The sequence below is a fragment of the Amblyraja radiata genome, chromosome 20 (assembly GCF_010909765.2).
Source record: "Amblyraja radiata isolate CabotCenter1 chromosome 20, sAmbRad1.1.pri, whole genome shotgun sequence".
Taxonomy (NCBI): Eukaryota; Metazoa; Chordata; class Chondrichthyes; order Rajiformes; family Rajidae; genus Amblyraja; species Amblyraja radiata.
The window spans coordinates 18,745,640-18,771,429 of record NC_045975.1 but is presented as its reverse complement, the minus strand read 5'-3'; the positions used below and the strand labels follow the sequence as shown (position 1 = coordinate 18,771,429).

General features: G+C 41.6%; 1 protein-coding gene across 2 annotated transcripts in view; it reads left to right on the top strand.

The window, feature by feature from the left end:
- The window catches only part of brsk2 (BR serine/threonine kinase 2), a 705,112-nt gene that overhangs the window by 425,925 nt on the left and 253,397 nt on the right, over positions 1–25,790 (top strand). For both annotated transcript variants that reach the window (XM_033038920.1, XM_033038919.1), the window contains exon 4: positions 3,754–3,894. In XM_033038920.1, the coding sequence (XP_032894811.1) occupies positions 3,754–3,894 (141 nt within the window). The remainder of the gene's footprint in view (positions 1–3,753; positions 3,895–25,790) is intronic.

The following is a 25,790-nucleotide window of genomic DNA, read 5'->3' as shown; positions in this document are numbered from 1 at the left end:
TACTCCTGCACCTGTTTTTCTATGTTTGTATTAATAAACACTTGACAGTAGTGCTCTTGGAAAAATTCAAGGTAATGAGAGAAAGTCTGCATGATTTAGAAAATAGTGCAGGAGTAACCATTCTACCCCTCGAGCCATTCAGTGTGATCAAGGCTAATCATCTACAATCAGTAATCCGTGCCTGCCTTCTCCTCATACCCCTTATTCCGCTAGCCTCAAGAGCTCTATCTAACTCTCTTTTAAATTCATCCAGTGAATTGGCCTTCATTGCCTTCTGTGGCAGAGAATTCCACAAATTCACAACTCTCTGGGTGAAAACATTTTTACTCATCTCAGTTTTAAATGGTCTCCCTTTATTCTTAGACTGTTGCCCCTGGTTCTGGACTCCCCCAACATTGGGAATATTTTTTCTGCATCTAGCTTTTCCAGTCCTTTTATGATTTTATATGTTTCTTTAAGATCCTCTCTCATTCTTCTAAATTCCAGTGAATACAAGGCCAGTCTTTCCAATCTATCCTCGTATGACAGTCCCGCCATCCCGTGAACCTAACTGCTGGATGAATTAATGATTAATCTCATTAGAGTGAACCTACGCTGCATTCTCTTAATAGCAAGGATGTCCTTCCTCAAATTAGGAGACCAAAACTGCACACAATACTCCAATGTGGTCTCACCGGGGCCCTGTACAACTGCAGGACCTCTTTCCTCTTATACTTAAATCTTCTTGGCCTAATTTATTTAAGTTATTTGAAGAAATAACGCGCTGTGGGTAAAGTGGAAGCATGAATACACTAAGATTTCCATAAGCCTCTGACACGATGCCCCATCAAAGGCCAACCGGAAAGAGAGAAGGGTATAAGTAGGTAGTTTCACGGTTGGCAAGATGTAACCAGTGATGTAACACAGAGACAGTTGCTGGGACTTCATCATTTTAAGTTGGTTTAATTGATTTGGATGAAGCTACCAAAGTGCCTGTCTTTGTCTCAGCAGCAAATTTATCAAACTTACCGAAGTTGTTGAAGATAATATAAGAAGGTTACAAATTGTTATCAATAGATAATGTGAGTGGGCAAAGATCCAGCAAGTGGAACAGAATGTGCAAAAGTGTGACACCATTCAAATTGTTGGGAAGAAAATTTGATATATTCTAAATGGTGAGAAATTACAGACTTTTGACACAGGAGAATTTGATGTATGATCTGATGTTGGTATGTTGGTGGAACAACTAGTTTGGAAAGCTAACAGAAAGTGCATTAAATCTTTGGAGTTCTCTTCCTCAAAGGTGGTGGAAGCATAATCTTTGAATCTTATTAATGCTAATAAGTTACTTGAGAAGCAGGGGTGAAAGGTTATCATAGTTAGGAATGTGAATTTGAGATTACTGACAAATCAGTACTGATGTTACAAAATGGTGGAGCAGACCTGAGGTGTCATATGGCCTACTCCTGGCACATCATCAAGTTATCAAATTGACATGAAATGGGCGAAGAGCTCTTTGCTATATAATGTAAGTTTCATTAGTTTTGTTCTTTATTGTCTTATTATTTATATTAGTTCTTCCCCCTCTTCTCAGCTGCAATAATTCATTCACTATGCATTGCTGAGAGGTGGCCAGAATCTACCCTGCCCTCTTTTCATTCTACTCTTTTTATTCTGCTTTTTGCCATATGCCAGGAAGTGTTTGAAGGAATGTACATTGAAGGAGTGTTATGGAGGTCAACCAGACAGCACTTCTACAACAAACAGTTTTCTGTAGCTTAAAGGCACTGACTTCTGGGGCACATAGAGCAGTTCTCTTGCTGTTAGCCATGGTAATTGCAAATTGCTGATCTCTGTTGGGCTTGATTGCCAGCGGTGCCCCAGTTAAAGTGAGCAAGGGACAGCACGCAAGTCAGTATTTTGGGTTTTTCCCAAGGCCCTTTATTATGAAAATGTAAAAATGCCATTAAGTACGATGTCAGCTGAATCATTGTTCCTGAATTTGCTGTCTCAGCATGACAACCAGGCAAGGTCACTAAGTATGTACCAGCTTGCTGGCACACTGGGATTCCATTCTGCCTTAGCAGTTTCCTTAACTATTTTTTTTTTAAAGTAAACCGAGGTTAAAAAAAACCTTTCTAAATTCAGTTAACAACTTCAGTTCTGGCAATGCACATTTATAATTAGTTATTAAAATATTTTATTTTTATTTTAGTACATTTAAGATGATTTGTAAATATGACCATGCAGGATCAATCTCTGGCAACAGCAGCCTGTTTTGTGAAAAGCTTTCTGTTTTTCAGACAATTATTAATTTTTTACAAATTATTTATTAATATGTTGTTGTTTTAGATATTCTTTCCCGTGCAAGGAATTTACTATTACTGATATTAATGGAAGAATTCCAACATTTCGCTCTAATGTTTTAATGTAGTTAGAAATCATTTTAATAGAAGGATGTCATTAAACTGGAAAGGGCAAAAAAGATAGATGTTGATGTTCCTGGGTACAGAAGGGTTGAGTTAGAAGGAGAGTGGATTTGAGTTATAGGAGAGAGTGGATGGGCCATGACTTTTTTCCCTGGAGCTTAGAAGGCTGAGGGGTAACCTTACAGAGGTAGATAAAAGCATGAAGGGCATGGGCAAGATGAATAGCTACAATTCATCTCAAGGGTAACGGAGTCCAAAACGAGAGGGCAGAGGTTTAAGGTGGGAGGGGAAATTTTTTAAATGGACCTGAGAGGCAACCTTTTGTGCAATGATCTGTCAGGGGAAGTGCTAGAGGCAGGTACAGTTATGACATTTAAAACGCATGTGGTCAGGTACGTACATACACTCGGACAGGAAATATTTGGTGAGATATGGGTCAGGCACACACATGTGGGATTAGCTCATTTCGCCACCTTGGTCAGCATGGACAAGTTGGGCGTAACGACGTGTTTCCGTGTTATATAATAATTTGACCAGAAATCGATTAACACTTTTGGTCAACCAATGGCAAAGTGCTATTATTCATAAACGTTACTTGTTGTGCCATTAATGTGTATATTTATTTATTTGTCATATGCAGCGGATATGAACCGGACAAATTACATTCTTACTTGCTGCAGCTTATCATCAACTATTGTTTATTTCCTTCATTTACAATGTACTCTAAAATACTTTTATCAGACATCAATATTTCAACTCATCATTTTGGCAGTTCCACGTACAACACAAAAATAAAGTGATAATTTTGGTAAAATTAGAGGGGAAATTAGTCCTATCGGCAATTACATGAAGTGGTTATAGGCCTCAACTTTTGTGAATTTGTGACAGTTCCCATTAATTAATAACCTAATATTGAACATTTGGAATAAGTAAATATGTCTTAAAGAGTAATTTCCTTTATCAGTGCAGGACGGTTAATCTCTCATAAGGTTAAGGTTAAGTCCTAATACAGTGAGTCCACCTTAAACATTGACCATCCTCTTCCCTCCACTGATGTTGCTCAACCTACTGAATTCATCCAGCAGTTTGTCTTTTGCTCTTGGCTGAAACATCTGCAGTCTCTTGTGTCTGTGGAGTTAACCTCTTGATGTCTGCATGTTATTTTTAATTCAAACAGGTAATTGCTTTTATGACAGAAAAGTGGGTAATCGGGTAAAATGTTGTCAATTTCATTGAGATGCAACCTCTCAATAGGACCATTCTGCCGATTCAAGATGTTATATTTACACAGCTCCTCAGAGAGCCTCTCATTACTTCTCTTATTCTATTTTATTTCAATTCTCAGGTACTTGGTGCTAGAACATGTTTCCGGGGGAGAACTCTTTGATTATCTTGTGAAAAAAGGACGATTGACACCAAAGGAAGCCAGAAAATTCTTCAGACAAATCATATCTGCGTTAGATTTCTGCCATAGTCATTCAATATGGTAAGCTGCAAACATTGCTGTAACATTAATCTGAAAAATCAATCTGCTTATGTTTTAATGCAGTGTACAGAATGTTATGTTGCCAGACAACTATTCAACAGCTATTGAGAATGATCACATCAATCGAGAAAAGGTTCTGTGGACCTGTGGGCTCTTTACTATGGGAATGCTATTAAAATTTGATGAAAGTTATAATTTTAGAATCTTTTGATACCATCTGACTTTCATCTGAGTACACCAGGAGGAGGATTCATCTTGAGACTAGCATCAAAAACATGATAATTAGTCAGATTCCTTCAGAGCTGTTGAATTTGATTTTCGAAAGTTTCCTTATGGCTAAAATAGCTTATTGTAACTTGCAAAACTAAAGTCATATTTACTTGGTAAGCAACTGAAAATGAGCATTTTGCCAGAAGCTAGAATGAATTAATAACACTGACCATATAAATGGTATTGAAGTAACTTAATAGTCCTGATATTTAAACTCTGAATTGTTGTTGGGTTTTTTCTTTACATGTTACAGTTCACAGATTCATATCCAGTTTGCCCACTGGGATCCCCGTCACACTCGGTCAAGAGTCAAGAATATTTTATTGTCATATATCCTTCTTTCATGAAGCAGCACAACAGATATGTAAACATAGTACACTATAAACACAATAATAAACAACAAAAAGAAATTCAGAATATTAAAAAACAAGCAAACAATTATAACAGTGCAAAGACAAAAAACAATTCCCTCCCAAGTCTATGTCGTTCGGAACTTAGTTGAAGGTTGGAGTACTTAATGGCCTGAAGGTTGTTGGGAAGAAGCTTCACCTGAACCTGGACATTACAATTTCAGGCTCCTATACCTTCTTCCTGATGGCAGATGTGAAATGAGAGGTGGCCAAGGTAGACTGGGCCCCTGATGATGCTGGCTGCCTTTTTGAGACTGCAACTCCTGTAGATCCCTTCAATGATGGGGAGACCCATGGTGGACTGGGCAATGGGTCCACCATTTTTTTGAAAACATCTTTGTTCCCGGGCAATTTAGTTGCCGAACCAGGGCATGAAGTAACCAGTCAATATGTTCTCTACTGTACACCTTCAAGAGGTTTAAGAGAGTATTTGTTGACATGCCGAATATCCTCAATCTTCTAAGGAAGTGGAGGCGTTGATGGAGTTTCTATATGATTGCATCAATGTGCTGAGACCAGAACAGATCTTCAAAGATATGCATGTTCAGGAATTTGATGTTTTGACTCTCTCTACCACTGTCCTGTCGATGAAGACGGGTTTATGGATCCTCTGCCTTCCTCTTTTAAAGTCAGCATTCCCTTTCTTGATTTTTATTGCAATTGAGAGAAGGTTGCCGACTAGGAAAAGGGGAGATGCAGCGAGACCTGGGTGTCATGGTACACCAGTCATTGAAAGTGGGCATGCAGGTGCAGCAGGCAGTGAAGAAAGCGAATGGTATGTTAGCTTTCATAGCAAAAGGATTTGAGTATAGGAGCAGGGAGGTTCTACTGCAGTTGTACAGGGTCTTGGTGAGACCACACCTGGAGTATTGCGTACAGTTTTGGTCTCCAAATCTGAGGAAGGACATTATTGCCATAGAGGGAGTGCAGAGAAGGTTCACCAGACTGATTCCTGGGATGTCAGGACTGTCTTATGAAGAAAGACTGGATAGACTTGGTTTATACTCTCTAGAATTTAGGAGATTGAGAGGGGATCTTATAGAAACTTACAAAATTCTTAAGGGGTTGGACAGGCTAGATGCAGGAAGATTGCTCCCGATGTTGGGGAAGTCCAGGACAAGGGGTCACAGCTTAAGGATAAGGGGGAAATCCTTTAAAACCGAGATGAGAAGAACTTTTTTCACACAGAGAGTAGTGAATCTCTGGAACTCCCTGCCACAGAAGGTAGTCGAGGCCAGTTCATTGGCTATATTTAAGAGGGAGTTAGATGTGGCCCTTGTGGCTAAGGGGATCAGAGGGTATGGAGAGAAGGCAGGTACGGGATACTGAGTTGGATGATCAGCCATGATCATATTGAATGGCGGTGCAGGCTCGAAGGGCCGAATGGCCTACTCCTGCACCTAATTTCTATGTTTCTATGTTGTTGTTCATGTGCCATTCACTTAGTCAATCAAACTGTGGCCTATACTCGAGCTTGTCATCATCCGTAATTCGTCCAACAACGGTGGTGACGTCGACAAATTTGAAGCTGGTGATGGAACTGTGCCTGGCTACACAGTCATAGGTGTGGGGTGAGTAGAGCAGGGGATTGAACACACAGCCTTGAGGTGGTCCTATGCTGATGGTTATCGAACAGGAAGTGTTGCTGGCAATTCGTACTGATAGTGTTCTGTTGATGAGGAAATCAAGGATCCAGTTGCAGGGGGATGTGCAGATACCCTGTCCCATGAGCTTGGTAACCAGTTGAACGCCGAGCTGTAGTCTATGAACAACAGCCTGACATGTGTTTTTATTGTCCAAGTGGTGCAGTGCAGAGTGAAGAGACAGTGAGATCACATCCTCCTTTGACCTGTTGTGGCGGTAGGCAAATTGTAGTGGGTCCACGTTCTTGTTACGGTGGGAGTTGATGTGCATCATATCCAATTTCTCAAAGCACTTCATAAAGTTAGTGCCACGGGTTGGCATTGAGGCATGTGACCTTACACTTTTTGTGCACTGGTTTTTTGAAGCTGATAGGAACCTCAGACCTCAGTAATGAGAGGTTGAAGATGGCCCGCAAAACTCCTGTTGGTTTTAAGAACGCAACAGGTCGACCATCAGGTCGAAAAGCTATCCAAAGGTTCACCCTCTTGAAGGATTTTCTGACGTCAGCCTCTGTGACATATATTGTAATACCATTTGGGACCATATGGGGCCAGGTCAGCACTTCAGTGTTCTCCCTATTAAAGTGTGCGTAGAACACATTGAACTGGTATGGGAATGAAGCCTTGCTGTCGCGTGAGCTGCCCCCTGGTTTCACCTTGTAGGAAATTATGGTGTGCAAGCCCTGCCGAACGTCCATCTCACCCTTCAATTTACCGTGAAACTCTCAAATCGTCCCTTCCCACCCAAACCACCCCCTCCCCGGGTACTTTCCCCTGCAACCGCAGGAAATGCAACACATGTCCCTTACCCCCCCCCCCCCTCGACTCCATCCAAGGACCCAATCAGTCATTCCAGGTGAGGCAGAGATTCACTTTCACCACCACCAATCTCATCTGTGTATCCGCTGTTCCAGGTGTCACTGAGCCATCTGGAACACCCGGGGAACCATGTAAGGATTCTTTTTATTGACTATAGCTCAGCTTTTAATATGATCATCCCTGACATACTGGTCAACAAGCTGTTGGACTTAGACTTCTCCCCTCTCACCTGCGCCTGGATAAAGGACTTTCTTACTAACCGCCCAAATACAGTCAAAATGGCCCCCCGTTGCTCCTCTACCCGCACACTCAGCACTGGTTCTCCACAGGGCTGTGTGTGGAGTCCACTCCTCTACGCTCTCTACACTTATGACTGCACTCTCATCCACTCCACAAACTCCATTATTAAATTCGCAGATGACACCACGGTGGTTGGACTCATATCAGGAGGAGACGAGGCAGTGTACAGAGACGAGGTCCTGAAGCTGTCAGAGTGGTGTTCTGCGAACAACCTGACACTTAACATCAGCAAAACAAAGGAAATGGTCATCGACTACAGAAGGCACAGAGCAGACCCTGCCCCTCTCTACATCAACGGGGACTGTGTCGAGAGGGTTTTCACCTTCAAATTCCGGGGAACGCACATCGCGGAGGACCTCTCCTGGTCTGCCAACACTTCAGCGGTGGTAAAGAAGACCCAGCAGCAATGGCACTGCCTGAGAGTGCTGAGGAGGAACAGTCTAGAGGAGAAGCTGCTGGTGGCCTTCTACGGCTCCACCATCGAGAGTGTGCTGGCATGTTGTATCACGGTGTGGTATGCGGATGCACAGCAGCACACAGGAGAGCCCCACAAAGAGTGATCAAAACTGCCCAGAAAATCACCGGCTGCCCTCTGCCTTCCCTGCAAGACATCTCCAGCTCTCGCTGCCTCTGCAGAGCCAGGAAAATAATCAAAGACCCCTCCCATCCTGGACAGTTCCTGTTCAACCTCCTGCCCTCTGTTAGGCGGTACAGATGCGTCTAAAGCCGGACAAACAGACTCAAGAATAGTTTCTTTCCCTGGGCCATCAGAACTCTAAATTCCTCAAATATCCACACAACATGAAGAGATGCTGTCATCTATTTCACTATAAAACAGTTCATACAGCTAATATTTCTTATTTTTTAATTCTTTTAAGTGTAATATTCTCCCAGTGCAATGTTGTACATAGGTGTGATAATTATAATTTATCTACTATTTCAAGCAGTTAAATAACATATTGGATGCAATTGGATATGCTTTTATCTTGTTTGAACTTGTTTTGGTTGCACTGATCAGGAGTAGCTCTCCTAATTTTGTTGTATTTCTAAGTACAGTGACAATAAAGGCACTATTATTATTATTATTAACTTCTTTACATCGGCGAGACCAAGCGCAGGCTCGGCGATCATTTAGCTGAACACCTCTACTCAGTCCGGCGTAACCTACCTGATCTCCCAGTTGCTCAGCACTTCAACTCACTCTCCCATTCCCAATCTAACCTTTCTGTCCTGGACGTCCTCCATTGTCAGAGTGAGACCCAGCGCAAATTGGAGGAACAGCACCTCATATTTCGCCTGGGTAGTTTGCACCCCAGCGGTATGAACGTTGACCTCTAATTTCAGATAGCCCTTGCTTTCTCTCTCCCTCCCCTCCCCCTTCCCAGTTCCCCTGCTTGTCCCACTGTCTCCTCCTACTTTCTATCTTTGTCCTGCCCCCTCCCCCGATATCAGTGTGAAGAAGGGTCTCGACTCGAAACGTCACCCATTCCTTCTCTCCACAGATGCTGCATCACCCGCTGAGTTAATCCAGCATTTTGTGTCTCCTTTAGCCTTTTTGATGGCCTTATCAGGTTTGTACCTAGACTTCTTGTATGAATCTGTGTCACCAGAATTGAATGCCCAAGATGTAGTTCTCAGTAGAATGCACACTTCCTGGTTCATCCAAGGCTTCTGGTTGGGGAACACTCGGATGGTTTTGGAGGGAACGCACTCTTCTATACATTTCCTAATGCACTCAGCAACAACTGTGATGTATTAATTCAGAGCCGTTGCCAAATCCTAAAACATTGCGCAATCTACAAACTCCAAGCAGTCCCAGAGTCATTCTTCTGCCTTCCCTGACCAGCTCAGTGCAGTCCTCACCACTGGAAGGGTGCTCTTCTGCCAGTGCCTATATCCAGGAAGAAGGAGCACAGCCAAGTTGTCCGATTACCCAAAGTGTGGTCGAGGGATGGAGCGATAGGCATTTCTGATAGTGGTATTGTAGTGGTTGGTCCTAGTAGAAAACAATGCAATTGCCGTTTTACTGGAAGACAAGCCGTTAGTGTCCATTATGCATTAGAGCCCAATTATAGATGATGATAGGTTTACTTCATTTTCAGTCCTATTCTTCCTAACTGTGTCCTTACTTGGCTTTCTACCGTGCATCTTGAAGGCCAGTGGTCAGTCAGCTAAGATATTCTTTAAAAAAAGTCTTTTTTTTTCGACTGGTTTCTCGATTCCCACCCAAAAGGACCACTGGCCTTCAGGATGCACAGTAGTATATGTAAATGTATTGTGGTAGTCGGAATATAACTGTTACAGTTGGCATAAATATCTATGGATCCAATTTGGATTATTATTTTGTTAAATCAACCGAACGCACCGGTGACGTCATGTCCGTTATTTGGGTTTTCGGCGATGCGTCGATCGGTTAGTTGGCTTTTTGCGATCCACCATTTCGGTTTGTTGGCTTTTCGGCGATCCGCCCTTTCGGTTATTTAGCTTTTCGGCATCGTTTCCGTTCGGTTATTTAGCTTCCACTTCTTCGTTTCGGCATCTCGTCCTTCGAAGCCACGTCCACACATGACAAGAAGAGATATCAGAACAAAACACATTTCACAATGCTAATACAAGAAGAGATATCAGAAGAGAATGTTTGTGATAAGACTTAATGCAGGAGAACCTAATACCCAAATGGACAATGCTGCAAAACAAAAGTGAATAGTAATGAGTTGTAAATGGGAGAAGTAGAATTCTTAAAACTAAAAAAAAGCACATCACTTCCAGAACTATCATTAATGGATGCTAATATTTTTAAGGCAGTGGAAATCTCATTCACTTTTCATTGGGATAGACTTCCATATTAGAGGATGCAGAAATTACTTTCAATTTTCTTTCAAGTTTACAAATTCTATGGAATTTTGTGCCTCAGAAGGCAGTGGAGGCCAATTCTCTGGTTGTTTTCAAGAGAGAGTTAGATAGCAGAGTCAAGGGAAGGCAGGAACGGGGTACTGATTGTGGATGATCAGCCATGATCACAGTGCATGGCGGTGCTGGTTCGAAGGGCCGAATAGCCTACTCCTGCACCTATTCTATTGCTATTTAAGCCATTTGCGATTGCATTGCTAGAGCAGTGAGCCATATAGCAGGCAACTAATGCTTGACAAAATGATTAAGAAAAGAAAGCAAAGTCAGGGAATACACCAGAAGGAGAATGCAAAATGTTAAATGCTTTGAAATCAACATTTTAATGAGTATCAAAAGAACCTAGAGAGAGGAGCTGAATACCTATGTGGTCATTGACTGGCAATTGCTTAATTAAATAAATAATCTTCATTTTGAGTTCCTTGGAAAAGATTGCCAAGATTAATGGATAGAAGATTACTTGTGGAGCACAGGAGGAAATGCATGTTTGATAATAATGTCTTGCAGGATTCAAGGAATTAGAAATAATCTGCATGATGAGAACAGCTTTGAGTCCTTTACAAACATCTGAGCTGCAGGCACTCACCAGTATATTTGTTGATCCATATCCTGTTGACAACTGACTTCTGATTTTATTACTGCAATGTTTCAGACTGTTGGGTTTTATATATCCCGCTACTCATCTAGAAAGTTACACGTACTGTCCAATGATACGCAGAAAAACAAATGAAACATGGTATATGATGTAACCTTTTTCTATCCCGCATAATTCACCTCTATCAAAATGCAAGTGTTGGTTGTGCCGTGTATGAGCAATTTTCATTTTTCTCAATTTTCTGCTGTTATTTTATTGCTATTCTTTATCTTGTACATTTGAGCTCCGCTCAGGCAGTGCGCCTGAATTTTATTGCATGCACCACTACAATGACAATAAAGTAATTAAGTCAGTAAAGTAAAGTAAAACCAACCTCTCATTTTAAGTTTTAAAATAAAAGCCATTGTAATTTGAAGTGAATTTATTCATCAAAGTTAATGTGAAACTGATTATGATGCAAATGTATTCTAATATAGGCATAATTACTTGAGGTTAATTAGGCAGCAGGTTAAACAAGACAGTCAATCAACCATTAAGACAATGTCACTTTGATATTTTTTAACTAAATGAAGATCTGGAAAAATATTAATGTTCTAATAATGTATTCTGTAGAAAAACTCTTTGAAGTTTATTTGACGTGTAGACCTGATGAGACCAACCTTGTTTTACCACTATAAAGCAACTCATCAATTAAAGGAATCCTATTCAGTAGATTAATATAATTTTGAAATATTGTTATCGTCTCAGCCTAGTTCACTGTTGGCATTGGCAGTTCTTGTTTTATTTCATTTGACTGCATACTGACAATGTTTGCTAGATTATGTGTTAAAAATGAAATGGAAATTTCTGAGGTCAGGATCCATAGATTCTTCCTGCAACCCTCTCCCAAACAAAAAAAGCCATAATTGAAAAAGAAATGAAAGCTTGGCCTATAGTCATGGCATAAAACAATGTGTTAGTAGTAAATAGTGGATGGCTTTTAGAATGAAGATTTTCAATATTCAGTCTTATGTTATGGTAGGAATTTGTTATTTTTGCCTTAAAGTTTCTTGTCCACTTATTCGCTTGGTTTATGGCAGAGTGAGTCGGGGGAATAAAGAGGAGCGATGTGTATTCAAAATGGGGAGAAATAGTTGACCTTCAACCATCCATTTACACTAACTCAATCTTTTTAGTGGGTAGGCAGAAGCTAAGCTGCCTGGGAATTAGTGGTTGTCAGGATTCGTGGATAATTGTGGGTGGTACACATCATGGTAAAAGTGGGGGTAAGTGCTATTCATAGTGGAGATGTCAGGTTCACGATTGAGATCGTTTGAGGGCTCAACGGAGGATTGGTATGGGGTGATCAAAGAGAAGACATGTATGAGCCAGGTTCTCCATACCAGCAAGACACTTCCAAAGCCTGGTTCACCTCGATGAGCATGCCCAAAATCTGCTTCTGCACGAGTGCCCAGTGGATAGCACAGGGCACACTATGGTCCTATGAATTATGAAAATTACAGAACCGGGATCCAGGTGAGCATTGGACATGGTCATATGCCTAACCAAGACGGTCCTTTGCATTGGCCCTCCGGATGCACATGGAAGAGCCTGAATAATTGCTGGAGATTTTGAGCAACTTGCGTTATCCCTGTCCTTCTAAAGGTTTTTGGCTGGCATTGGCATTGGGCCATAAAACATGGTGCTGAATAAGTATTTCTGGAACAATATAGATTTTTTCATTTGTCTTAGCATTTCTGATATCACAGATCTCACTATCTCCCTCTTGTGTCTCTAAACTACACTTGGTGAAAATTGCCCAACGCATCACCGGTTCCTCGCTCCCCTCCATTGAGTCTGTCCAAAGCAAGCGTTATCTGCAGAGGGCGCTCAGCATCGCCAAGGACTGCTCTCACCCCAACCATGGACTGTTTACCCTCCTACCATCCGGGAGGCGCTACAGGTCTCTCCGTTGCCGAACCAGCAGGTCCAGGAACAGCTTCTTCCCGGCGGCTGTCACTCTACTCAACAACGTACCTCGGTGACTGCCAATCACCCCCCCACCCCCCGGACACTTATTATCACTTATTATTATTTATTTAAATCATTTGCTATGTCGCTCTTCCAGGGAGATGCTAAATGCATTTCGTTGTCTCTGTACTGTACACTGACAATGACAATTAAAATTGAATCTGAATCTGAATCTGAATCTAAACTACACTTCTTAACCCAGCCTACTTTTATTCTGTCTTTTTCACATTTCACTCACTCAGCCGTACCTACCTCTGACATAGCATTGTTTATATCACTTCACACCTTTCAGGAAAGCTATTCCCATCAATCCCAACCTAATGCATGTCAACTCATCATCCCTCTTCTCATTTGCCATCCTACCATCTTGAATTTGCCTTGAACAGAAAAACGATGCCCTCAATGTCTGACCCAGCTATCATCCTTGACAGCATCACATGCATTTATCTAAGTAGGCACATACTTCAGAGTATTTTCCCAAAATGTCCCTACTTTCTTTCATCTCCATTATTTAATTCTCCTTCTTTGCTAACACATTGGTATTTCCCAATGTCTCTGTGAAGCTCATTGAGATTATAGTCTTCATTAAACACACTGTTTGAATGCTGGATTTGGTCAGTGCAATTGTAGTTGTGGTATTGCAGTAGTGGCAACCCCAGTGGTAGTAAACTGGGGGGGGGGGAAATCTCCTTCCTGCCTTGTAACAGAAATTGAAGTGTTCTGTTGGGTGACATGAATAAAAGTCAGGGATTCCAACCCTGGATGCTGCAAACGTCCTGGCTCGGGACGCTGAGGATAAGGACGGACCCAATGGCCACTGGGAACAAGGCTAGACTCGGCAGGCCGCCCACATCCATTTGGGAGTGCAGTTCTGGTTCGCCACCATGAAGGAGGACACGGCGGGCCACTGCCTGTGGGGAAAGCTCGGAAGCCGCTGAGATTGGCTCCGAAGACTGGAGCGTCGAGGAGGAGAGAGCCGCTGGCGGCGATGGACACAAGGAGTGGACTGGTAGGAGAGGGACTGTGATATTGCCTCCAGTGTCGCCTTGGTCTGGCGCGGAAGTTGCTCCTGGGACACGGAGTTGATCAGGCGAAGAGAGGGAGATCAGCTGGTGAGCCGAGCTGGTTGAGAGAGACGAAGGAGAGGCCCTGCAGCACACGGTGGGGCTTACCTAGGCCAAACTGGATTGGGGGAGCTCCAGTACATCCAGCATGTGGACCGGACTTTGTCTTTTTCTTTTCTAAATGGCACCAACATATGGCGATGCGTGCAAGAATTTCACTGTGCAATACATACGTGACAATATAGAACCATTGAAACATTGAATATCCATGAAAAATGTCATTTCGGGAAACTTATTTGTTTGAGATTTGTTTCATCATTATGTCTTTGAGTTCTGCAGGCTTTGGAAATATTACAGGGAAAAAAAACCAATGTGACTATTCGATCTGCCATGTTGTTATAATGGACATGGCCAACATATGCTACAGACAAATCAAACCTGGGTATTAAGCAGCATGAAGGTTTAAGTTACAGTGCACCACAAATTCAAACTAAAATATAAAACAATTACTGGACAGTGAAATGGAGGAAGCCACAGATTTCATCTTATTTCTGAAATCAAAATGATTTTTTTCTCTGTAGTGAGGATATCTCTCCCTGCCAGTTGACTGCTTGAGGTTCATATTAAGTTTTAATTAATGCAGAGAACGCAGCCTCTGGTCATTGCAGCACCGTGTGTTAGATAAACTGTAGATATCTTCTTCTGCATTGCCAGTGCATGTATTAATATTTTATATTATTTTCATAAATATTATGTATCAGATCTAATAGAATAAATTGCACATAGCTACATTATTAGAAATTTTTAATTGGCTATAAATCTGAACGTGGGCTTGGCTGACATCAGATAAAGACGTTGATGCTGATTTCAGCACTTAAAATAACAGTTGGAACTTGCCTCTCCTCTCAGTGGTGCTAATTTTCATGAGAAATTTTAACCTGCTGTTTGAGGAGATAAAAGTTGTGGCTGCTTTTGGCATGGAGTTTCGCTGTAGGTTTTTATACTGGGCTTTGCTGACGTTGGTGAGGCCTGGGTACAGTCTTATACCCAGATCACTCATAGAACAAATTAGATCTAAGATGGGCGAGTTATATAAGCAGCTTTGAAGATGTTACAGTTGTTCCCGTGAGGGCTAGAAGGAGTACACACATCTCTTTGTGCCCTGCAAGGAAACACTAGAAGCTTCCATGGGGGGTTCACATCATTTTTTCAGAGTGTCAGTCAACATTGGAACAGAAGCTCTAACTCACTCAATGAAGGAGAAAATGTTGTCCTTCTTGAGGGAGAGGTCAGGCTATAATAGTACACATGTTTGCAATTAGTGCAAAACAGAAATTCAGCACATAAGCAATAGATTAACATAACTGCACCGCTATAGCTTCATCCTATTTGCCCAGGAAGTGGCTTTCGTAGTAAATGCTGTGTGTTGGGACACTAGGGTGGACAGACTAACATGTTTCTATCCAGCAGTTCTGAAGCATAACTTGCTTCCAATCTAGTTTTGTAGCTTCTGAGGTGGCTGATGACACCAAGCTGGGAACCACAGATTTTGGTGCGGGAGATGCATGGTAGGGCAAGCAGGTGCATAGCAGGTGGGAGATGGTGTGTTCACTTTGTCATTTACACTGGGTTTGTGTGCTTCTGACACCTGAACTTGAGATTCATTCAATCTTGCTGAATATTCCTTCTCTACTTTGCTCAAACTTGAATTCTAATAAATTGGTGGAGATCCTGTAATTTCAAAGATATTTCATCAGAAGAAGGGTTTCGGCCCGAAACGTTGCCTATTTCCTTCGCTCCATAGATGCTGCCGCACCCGCTGAGTTTCTCCAGCAATTTTGTCAGTAGAATGGGGTTTGGTTGGTGTGACAGTCCGGGCTGCGTCCACAATTTTCTGCCACCTCTTGTGATCTTGGATGAAGTTGTTCCCAAACCGTGCTGTGATGCATTCATATAAAATGCTTTCTACGTCACATCTGTAGAAATCATGCTTGACAAATCTTATGGAATTTTTTGAGGATGTAGCAAGTAAAATGGACAAGGGAGAGCCAGTGAATGTAGTGTACCTGGACTTTCAGAAAGCTTTTGATAAGGTCCCACCCTCGGTGAGAAGTGGGCAAAATTAGAGCACATGGTATTGGGGGTAGGGTGCTGACAAGGATGGAAAATTGGTTGGCAGTCAGGAAACAAAGAGTAGGGATTAACGGGTCCCTATAAATTATATTTAAAATATTCGGTGATCACCCATTTCCTTTTTCTCGGGACGATGAACAATGAATTTTTTTGATCGATGATGGAAGGTGGAGTGATGATCTGTGTGGGATGGAAAGAGCAGAGATCAAACTGGAAAGAAAGGTGTGGGGGTAAAGAGGCAATCGGGTGAGAAATCTTTGAAGGGTGGGAGAAGAGGTAAATGTTGCAGGAGACAGATGATTGGTCTGGGGGGAGAGAATCAGTTTTGTGAAGAGGAAACAATCGGTTTGGAGGAAGGAGAGGACAAGCAATTGAAGTGGGTGCATGAAGAGGAACATACCAAGAAAGGGAGTAGTTCGCACCCACCATCCTCTTATTTGGATACCCTGTGTGTAGGGGAGATGGTAGGGCTGAAGATGTCCTGGTTGGGTTGCTCCTAGGCCTGGCCAAGCTGGCTATTTGCAATTTCCGCCAGGCGAAAGAGGGCTCTGCCCGAGCCGGCTGCCTGCCCCTTTTCCAGGGTTACGTCTGTGCCCGATGTCTACGGGCACGCACTGTCTACGGGCACTCTGGGAGATTTCCGGGACCGCTGGGCACCATGGGGGGTGGAATGTATCCTCAATAAGGACTGTATTGTAATATCTTAGATAATTTGGCGATTTTGTACTATGGTGGTGGGTGTGTTACCATGGTTTGGTTTTGTAAGTATTATTTTGTATCGTAATTGAATAAATTATTATTTATACGAACAAACAAACAAAAAAAAGGAAAAAAAGAAAGAAAAAGAAAAAGAGAGGAAAAGGAAAAGAAAAGAGATGGGAGTAGACCAAGAGATGTAAACTGAGAGAAGATAGAAGTACACACAAGCAGGGCATAAGCAAGACTCCTCACACAACATACTCAACATCCATTGCACATAGACGCCGCAGAAATCTTGCCTCTCTGCAGCATTTAATTAAAGAGGCGCTGGTGAATCTGAACCAAGTTGTAGTATTATTATTAAATTGTGTTTATACTTCAGTGGTTTGACATCACCTCTGCATTCATAATCTGTACATTTGTTTGCATTTGAAGTGCCTACTATAATCTGCTAAAATTATAATTTCCTGCCCACATTGCAAACCAATATCGCCTGTTCTGTCTTTGTTGTGCTCCTAGTCCGTGTCCCCTGCAATCGGTTTAGACAATATGGTCACCTTATAAAAGCATCTTTAATAAACAGACTTGGTCATAACATTTGTTTTCACAGGATGTGTTTAGATTCATTCTGCAATATTTGTCTTATAATTTGATAGATACATATTTTTGTTCTGAAAGATGTTGATGAATTTTGCCTTGCAAATGAAGGATTTCTAACAAAAGGAATCGATGCATCCTTATCTTGCCGAGGAAATGTCATTTGGCTGGACCTTTGCAGTGACTAATCTTTGGCTTGTATACAGGTTTAGGACTATTGTCATGCAGCTTGAAGAGAAATCCCAAGATAATCCAAAATCTGGAACTGAGAAATATATACCTGATGAGTTTATAATGATCAGCATAAGAGCTGACATGAATTTTAAAAGTGTCAACACGGCCGTGTTCTGCTGGAACTGCTTATCATTATCTTTGTAGAAAATGATTCCTGGCCAAACAAAATGCTGCATGTTAGCCTCGTTGATTCAATGACTTTGACAAATATGCAAAACTGGCATTCAAATGCAAATAAATATAAAATTAGGGAAGAAATACTGGTTTAGGTTGCATTGCAACTCTTTTAAATGCAAAAATATCCCCTTGTAATCATGATTGACATGTGTGACTTATGAAAGTATTTCCCGGAAAGCTTTGAGTGATCATAATTGCATGTCACTCAGCACCTACAGCTGATCATGCAGTGCCCATTGTTCATGTAAGCTTTAAAATCCCATTGGAATTCATTGCAAAGTGCAGACTATTCAAAAAAATGTTTTATAAATGTGTTGTTGTGTCTTGTATTTTAACTAGTGTAAATGATTACTATCTGACACAATGCAATTATTAATCTTTATGGAATATCAACATATTCTGCTCGGGTTCTTATTTTAAAAGTGGTAACATTTTAGTAATGAGGTTAAATCATAATGCATTTCAAATTTCCACTAATAATTGTAGTTTATAGAAAGTGTGAGCATAAGATAAACATTTTCAACAATATTACCAGTAGTAAGAATGCTATAATTTTATAATGTTTATGTACATAATAATCCAATAAACGACACATGATATTTTTGGCTAATCTCCTTTTATGTTAGATACCACATTTCCTTCCTGATTTTACCAGATTCAATCCGCTAAGGCCATGTGTCATTATCAAATTTAAAGCAAGACCTCCTGCTCAGTTACATAATTAATTATTGAAGTTGTCTTAATTAATAGGCAGATTTTGATAGTTTTCATTGAAATTTTTTAAATAATGGGAACTGATACTTTGAAAAATATCCCTTTTTGCTTCAGTGTCTTTGCCTTTGCTGATGTAAAAATGCAGAACTGGGCGGATAGGTATCCCACATACTTTATTCTGGAGAGGAAATATTTCAGGCTGAGATCATCTCAATTATAAAGGTCATTGTGTCTGAGTTATAATCAATTTTAAAATGTAGAAGTAAACTCATACATTATAATCTTTGGATCCTGGGGAAACCAAGCATGTCCAAAACACCGAGTCCAACCACATGTTGATGGACATGCTTCCATTACTGATTCTGTAAAATGTGACCTTTTTAATGAAGCCAAATTCACCAGCAAAGTATAACAAACAGCATAACCACACGTGTGAATATTAATTACATATGCATGATGTCTTCATAGCTGGGTGGGCATTACATATCGATGGTTATTATTAATCATTCAGTCTTGTTGATTTCTCCAGGTATGAAGGAATAGGGCCCAATTAATGACTTTTTTTTCGTAATTATTGGCGATGGACATAACTGAAATTATTCTTCAGAACTTACATTTAGCACGGGAATTATTAACATGCGCTGATTTTGAGGTTTTATGGAAATAATTGAGCTACATTCTAAACAATTATGCCTCCTACATAATGCACTTCTTGGTATATTCAGAGCAGGAAAACCTGTATTTCGCATTGTGATCCAAGCCAAATGCTGTTTTTAAACTCCAGATTCTTGCTTTTTTTTCTGATTTTCAATTTATACTATTGTATGCCTCAAAAAAGATCACACTCCCCCCTCCCCCCCCCCCTTTATTCCCAGCATTCCTGCCCCATAAGATCTTTCAATTATTATAAAAATAAAAGTCAGATAGTAATCATTTTGGAAAGAAAATAAGTTTTGTGCATCAACATTGTTGCCTTTATCATTTTCAATTTTCATTACAATAGCGGTCCTGATACCAGAATTTTCCATTTTGTCACACCTGATAACTTCTTGACTATTATATTTCCAATCTCTTTTTGCTTCATGTCAATTTCAGCTGGAGCTGGAAAAATGTAGAAGATGCGAAAGTCACAAGTGGAATGCCAGATTACATTCTGCATTGGGTTTCCAGCCTAGCCTCAGTGCTCGCTACTTATGACAGCATGTTTTAATTGATACAATTAGGTGTAATATAGATACAGAATAAGAAAATGCGCATGGTTCCTTCTTCACCTACTGGAAGCAATGCTCATTGTGAATAGCGTTAGGTTATGACTTGAAAGTGCAGTGAATGTAGAAGTCAGAACAGGAGCAAGAGGTTGTCATCAGTTGTCACAGAACAAAGCTACTCTAATGGGCCTGTCCCACTTAGATGATTTTTCAGCGACTGTCAAGTTGCCGGCAGTCGCCTGAAAAACCGGGAACTGGAACGGCGACTGTCAGAGTGGAACACACAGACACAGACACAAAAACTTCGCTTCCTTCACCAGCCCGTTATCCAGGCGGAGGACAGGGCAAGCGGGGGAGAGCGCTGTCTGAGTGAAATTCACATGGTGCAAAGCCAAGGTGATACAGACACACACCACGATGAACAGGAAGGTTGGCGCTGTAAAAAGACGGCTAAAGCACAGTGTACGGTAAGTCCTTTAAAAGAGGGGGGAGCGGGGGGAGAAGGAGTGGAGACACCATTTAAGAAGCCAGAGATACACGGCTGTGAAACTCGGCGGACATTTAACATTACCAGTCGTTTATCCTTGATTCTGAAAACTACTGCTTACCTTTTTTTTCCCAATGAAACATAGAAACATAGAAAATAGGTACAGGAGGAGGCCATTCGGCCTTTCGAGCAAGCTCCGCCATTCATTGTGATCATGGCTGATCGTCCCCAGTCAATAACCCGTGCCTGCCTTCTCCCCATATCCCTTAATTCCACTAGCCCCTAGAGCTCTATCTAACTCTCTCTTAAATCCATCCAGTGATTTGGCCTCCACTGCCCTCTGTGGCAGGGAATTCCACAAATTCACAACTCTCTGGGTGAAAAATGAGCCAATGAAATTCACCAGTCAGCACTGGCTCCGACCTACGAGAACTTCCGAGAATCTTCGAACTCCTGGCAACCCACTAGGACCTCCCGCCGACCCACCAATGGCTCGAGAATTCTCACTACTCTCCATGGCGGTTTGTTGAAACATTCACATGTTAAAAAATTCACGGTGACCATATTGAGGCCGCGACTAGTTCCCAGAATGCGGGAACTCCTCACGACCATGAAGGCAACCACCCACGAAATTGTGGTGACCGTGTGGTGACTGCATAGTCTACTGCAGTCGCCGAAAACATTGCCTAAGTGGGACAGGCCCAGAAAGAATTGCAATATCTGGGAGTCAGAAGTCACTAAGGTCAAGCAATTGGGATGAAATTTAAAGGGGATAGTTTTGTTGCAATGATAGAAACAGAGAAACATTGAAAAATAGGTACAGGAGTAGGCCGTTCGGCCCTTTCATATGATCATGGCTAATCATCTATAATCAGTACCCCGATCATAGTTTTTCCCCACATCCTTTGATTCCTTTAGCCCTAAGAGCTAAATCTAACTCTCTCTCGAAACCAGTGAATTGCCCCCCACTGCCTTCTGTGGCAGAGAATTCCCCAGATTCACAACTCTCTGGGTGAAAATTGTTTTCCTCATCTTAGTCCTAATGAAAAAGTTTATCCTCATCTCAGTCCTAAGTAGCAATTAAGCAAATTAAGAATGGTGCTGACGGTGAGGTGGTGGTGATCAGCGTGAGAATTTGGCAAAATGCATGATTCTCACCCTCAATGCATGGGAGTTGGCAGCCCTGCCTATATCCCCCTATCTCACCCCTCTCTCTCTCCCACTCTCTCTCCCCCATTTTCTCTCCCCCACTCTCTCCTCTCTCTCTCCCCCTCTCTCTCCCTCTCTTTCTCTCCCTTCTCTCTCCCTCCCACCTCACTCTCCCCCTCTCTCTCCCCCCTCTCTCCCTCCCCTCTCTCTCCCCATCTCCCCTCCCTCTCCCCTCTCCCCTCTCTCTCTGCTTTCTCTCTCCCTCTCTGTCTCTCACTCTCCCCCTCTCTCTCACCCCCTCTCTCTCATCCCCCTCTGTCTCACCCTCTCTCTCCCCCCTGTCTCACTGTCTCCTTTCCCTCTCTCTCGCCCTCCCTTTGAGAGTCTCTGTTCCGAAGGGACGGCAGCGGCGCAACGCTTCTGACGCCTCCAACGGCCCGGGACTCTTGCACTGGGGCTGCTCCATGGCCGGAGCTGCAGCAAGTGACTCACCAGCCGCGTAAACACTCGCCAGCTCTGCAAACACTCGCCAGCCCCTCAATCACTCGCCAGCCCCGGCTCCCCGCATCTGTCCCCGCCCGCTGCTTCCATCACTCCCTCAGCCCCGGCTCTTCAACACCCACGGCCCATGCAATTTATATGAGTTTTTAAATTTTCGTTGATCACAGAATTTCTCACGACAGAGCTTGAGAAATTTGTGATCAGCGTGGGAGCGTGAGAATTTGTCCAAATGCGTTATTCTCACGCTCAAAGCGTGAGAGTTGGCAGCCCTTTATTAAGGGTCCATATGGGGAGCCAATTTTAGTATGATTTGACCTCATGCAAAGTGCTATCAGTAGTTGCTATCAGGAAATTACTTAATTGCTGTGAAAGCTCAGCAGTTTCGTAAATACCCTCTGAGGAAGCAAATTTGCTTTATTTACCCAGCCTTACCGTAATGTGGCAATGTGGTTGATTCTTAACCACCTCTGATGTAGCTTAGGTCATGTATTGTTCTCTGAATGTTGGTTCCAGTCACTCCTGACTTCCTTGTGTGCACACTGCAAAATGTAGAACAACCTGGACATAAGTAGTAATATCCACATCTGTGAACAGATTAAAAAAACACAGACTTCTCCACACAGCTATTGGGATTGTGTACTGAAAGTCCTCTTCTACCTGTCACAAGTTTTGCATTCAGATTGATGAGAGCTAAATGTTGTTGTATGAGAAATGACTAGTTAAAGACACTTTGTGTTATAGGCACTGTGAACCATATAAAGCATTATTGGTGCTGCAATGTGTTTGTCATTTTAGCTTTGGCTTGATTATCCTGGTTTATTTTTATCAGGGGTAAAAATAATGTATTTATAAGTATTGTGCATAATTCTTTGTTCCCCGTTGTGACTTAAACAGGCATAGAAGGAAAATCCACGATGTCTCCTTCAATCCCCTTTCTAAATCCTATTGTTTGTTTTCCATCCGAAATGATTGGAATATAAATTACATCTACCGTAATATCGGTAGACATTAAAAAAATTCTCAGAAATTGATGGGAATGAATTGTCCTACATACTTTCATTTGAATCGGATTGCTAAAATGGAGGTTAACATTTGTGCTTATCTGCCGCAGACGACATTAATTTTCTAATCTGGATTATGTGGTTGATAGAATCAAGTGATATTCACCTGTTTCTCTCAAAGACGGAAGAGACAGTGAAGAGGAAGTTAATTTCCATGAATCATATTTAGAAACCCCCACAACGTCTAGCATAAGCACAGATTTGCAGAGAGCCTGCATCCGATTGCCTCTGCCTTCCGCATGGTGTGGTGGTTCAGCGTAGGATGAGAGGATTTATTACAATCAAGTATGAATAAATACATGTTATAGGTTTATATTTTGATTTGTTGAATAGATTTCTCATATTTCCTGTTTTGTTTAGTCTGTTAACATGTTCCAAGGAATGAGTGTCCCCTGAAAAGATGTATGAGCCACAGAGGGCTTAGCCGGGTGCTTGAGTTATTGAAGCAAGTGCTCCACTGTATTCCAGTTATTTGTTCTTTGCATTTGGTGTATTTATTCCTAAAATGTACAATGTTGGTTCTGTTTTGGTACAGTGTTATTTCTCTGCACTTTCGAAGCATTATTTCCAACCTTTTTCTGAATCATACATTTTTAAATTTTGTGAAGAAAATTAAGAAGCCTCGGATAAATGCTTTCTGAAATATGGAGAGAATGTCTTATCATAGGACTCCAAAGCATGGATCGAATCACTGTTTTAATTCAGTCCTTTGCAATAGTGAGCAAATCATTTTGAGGACGCAGGACCCTGGATTTCTCCAGGATAATCATTTAAAATAACATTTCACTCATTTGCCTGATCACATCATTCCACAGATGTACAAGGCAATCCTTTTCCATTCCATTATTTGCAGGTTTAGATGAGAGGGCTATATAAAACTATTTCTTTATGAAACACTGAATAATGAATGGATTTGAAGACAAATCAGGTATTACATCTGAAACCGCAGAATTGCTTCTCTGCCTGTATGCTAATGGAATGCAATCAGAAGCTGTCTTTCCCATACCTTCATCTGAATTGATTGCATCCTCACAATTATTTTTTTTTCCAGAGCTCTGAGGGTGAAGATCATATGGTTAAGGACCTGAGAAAATGAGTTTGCGATTGTGTGAAGGAGAGGAAAGACTTTTTACCCACATATGGGCAGGTTAATGGGAATCTCAACTGTGTGATTCAGTGGTTAGCAAACAGTTATATCATAAATCATGCACAGCTTATTAAGAATTCTGAACATGTTTCCTATTTATAACCATGTAAGAGACCAGTTGGACAGCCCTTTCTAGAGTACTGTATAGGTTCATCAAGTTAACAGCAAGGGTGAGGCTTGAAAATTTTTGCCAGCAGGAAAACCATTCAGGTGTTCAAGGCAATGAAAATGAAGATGAACAGCAGTAGAATCTCTGCCGTAATCTAGAGCAGGGCATGAATTGCTTTCAGAAAACAATATCGGCTCATTGTATAACAAGAGTGAATCAATAGGCTGAGCACAACACTCTATTGCAATGAGGTTGCATTAATATAACCCTTAGATAAGGTGCATACATTGCATTGCCACGGACACCCCAAGTGGCACTCACATCAGTAGCCACGACTTGTATTGATATATGGGAAAACGAAAATGCATTCTTGAAGTAGGCAACACTTATTTCAAGGATGTTTCTATCCTCTGTAAAATGGTTTATTCTGATGTCACATTTTCTTCGTTCTTCCTGGCTGTAATCTAAATGGAAGATTTTAAAATGTCAATCTCCTGACCATTCTACCTACATGACCAAATAAAAAATGATGGAGCATTTACCATTGTTTTTGGACATAACAGCATCATTTTAAGGACATTTCCCAATCATAGCATTTGCTTTCTTTTGTTAATTCCCTATTTCCATTTACTGATCGTGTTCCTCTGGTGATCTCTCAGCCAAAAGCCTGATATAAGCAGAAAGTTTGTGAATGGAAAATGAAGCGAGATCAGATATCCAATTTACACCTGTTTGGAGATTTGATTTTATAATCAACCAAATTAATTTCCTCTTGCTTAAAATAGTAACACTTCACTTCAAAGTTGTGGTTTAAAGCACAGCCGGGCTGATATTTCTGAGGGATGCCTGTGTTTTCTGGGGTTTCCCATTTTTAAGATTTCACACAAAAATGAGATACGCTTGATACTCAAATGGACCTTGCCCATTTGGCAACAAATCGGAAGGCTGCTTAGTGGTTAGAATGTGGATTTCTGCTGCCTTTTGTTAAACTCTTATCCAGAATTATTGGAAGAAAAATAGAAACATAGAAAGGAGGTGCAGGTGTCGGCCATTCGGCCCTTCGAGCCAGCACCGTCATTCAATATGATCAAGGCTGATCATCCAGAATTAAAGCCCTGTTCCTAATTTTTCTCCATATCCCTTGATTCCGTTAGCCCTAAGAACTATATCTAACTCTCTCTTGAAAACATCTGTGAATTGGCCTCCACTGCCTTCTGTGACAGAGAATTCCAGATTCACAACACTCTGGGTGAAAAAGTGTTTCCTCATCTCAGTCCTAAATGGCCTGCCACTTATTCTTAAACTGTGACCCCTGGTTCTGGACTCCCCAAAATCGGGAACATTTTTTCTGCATCTAGCCCGAAAGAATTTTATATGTTTCTATAAGATCCCCTCTCATTCTTCTAAATTCTAGTGTATATAGACTAAGTGGGACCCGTTGGGTCCCAGCATCACACAGGAGGGCTGGTCATCCAACGCAATATTCCACCTCTCCACCAATTCTAATATTGGTGGCCAGTTGGGGGGGGGGGCTTTCTGGAGCGCTAGTATGGGTGTTGTGGACTGAAGGGACTGGTTTCCAGAGGGCTAGTATGCAAATTGTGCGCCAAATGGATTCTTGGGCTGGCGTCTCAGTCAATCAAGCCTGTTGTGCTGGCAACT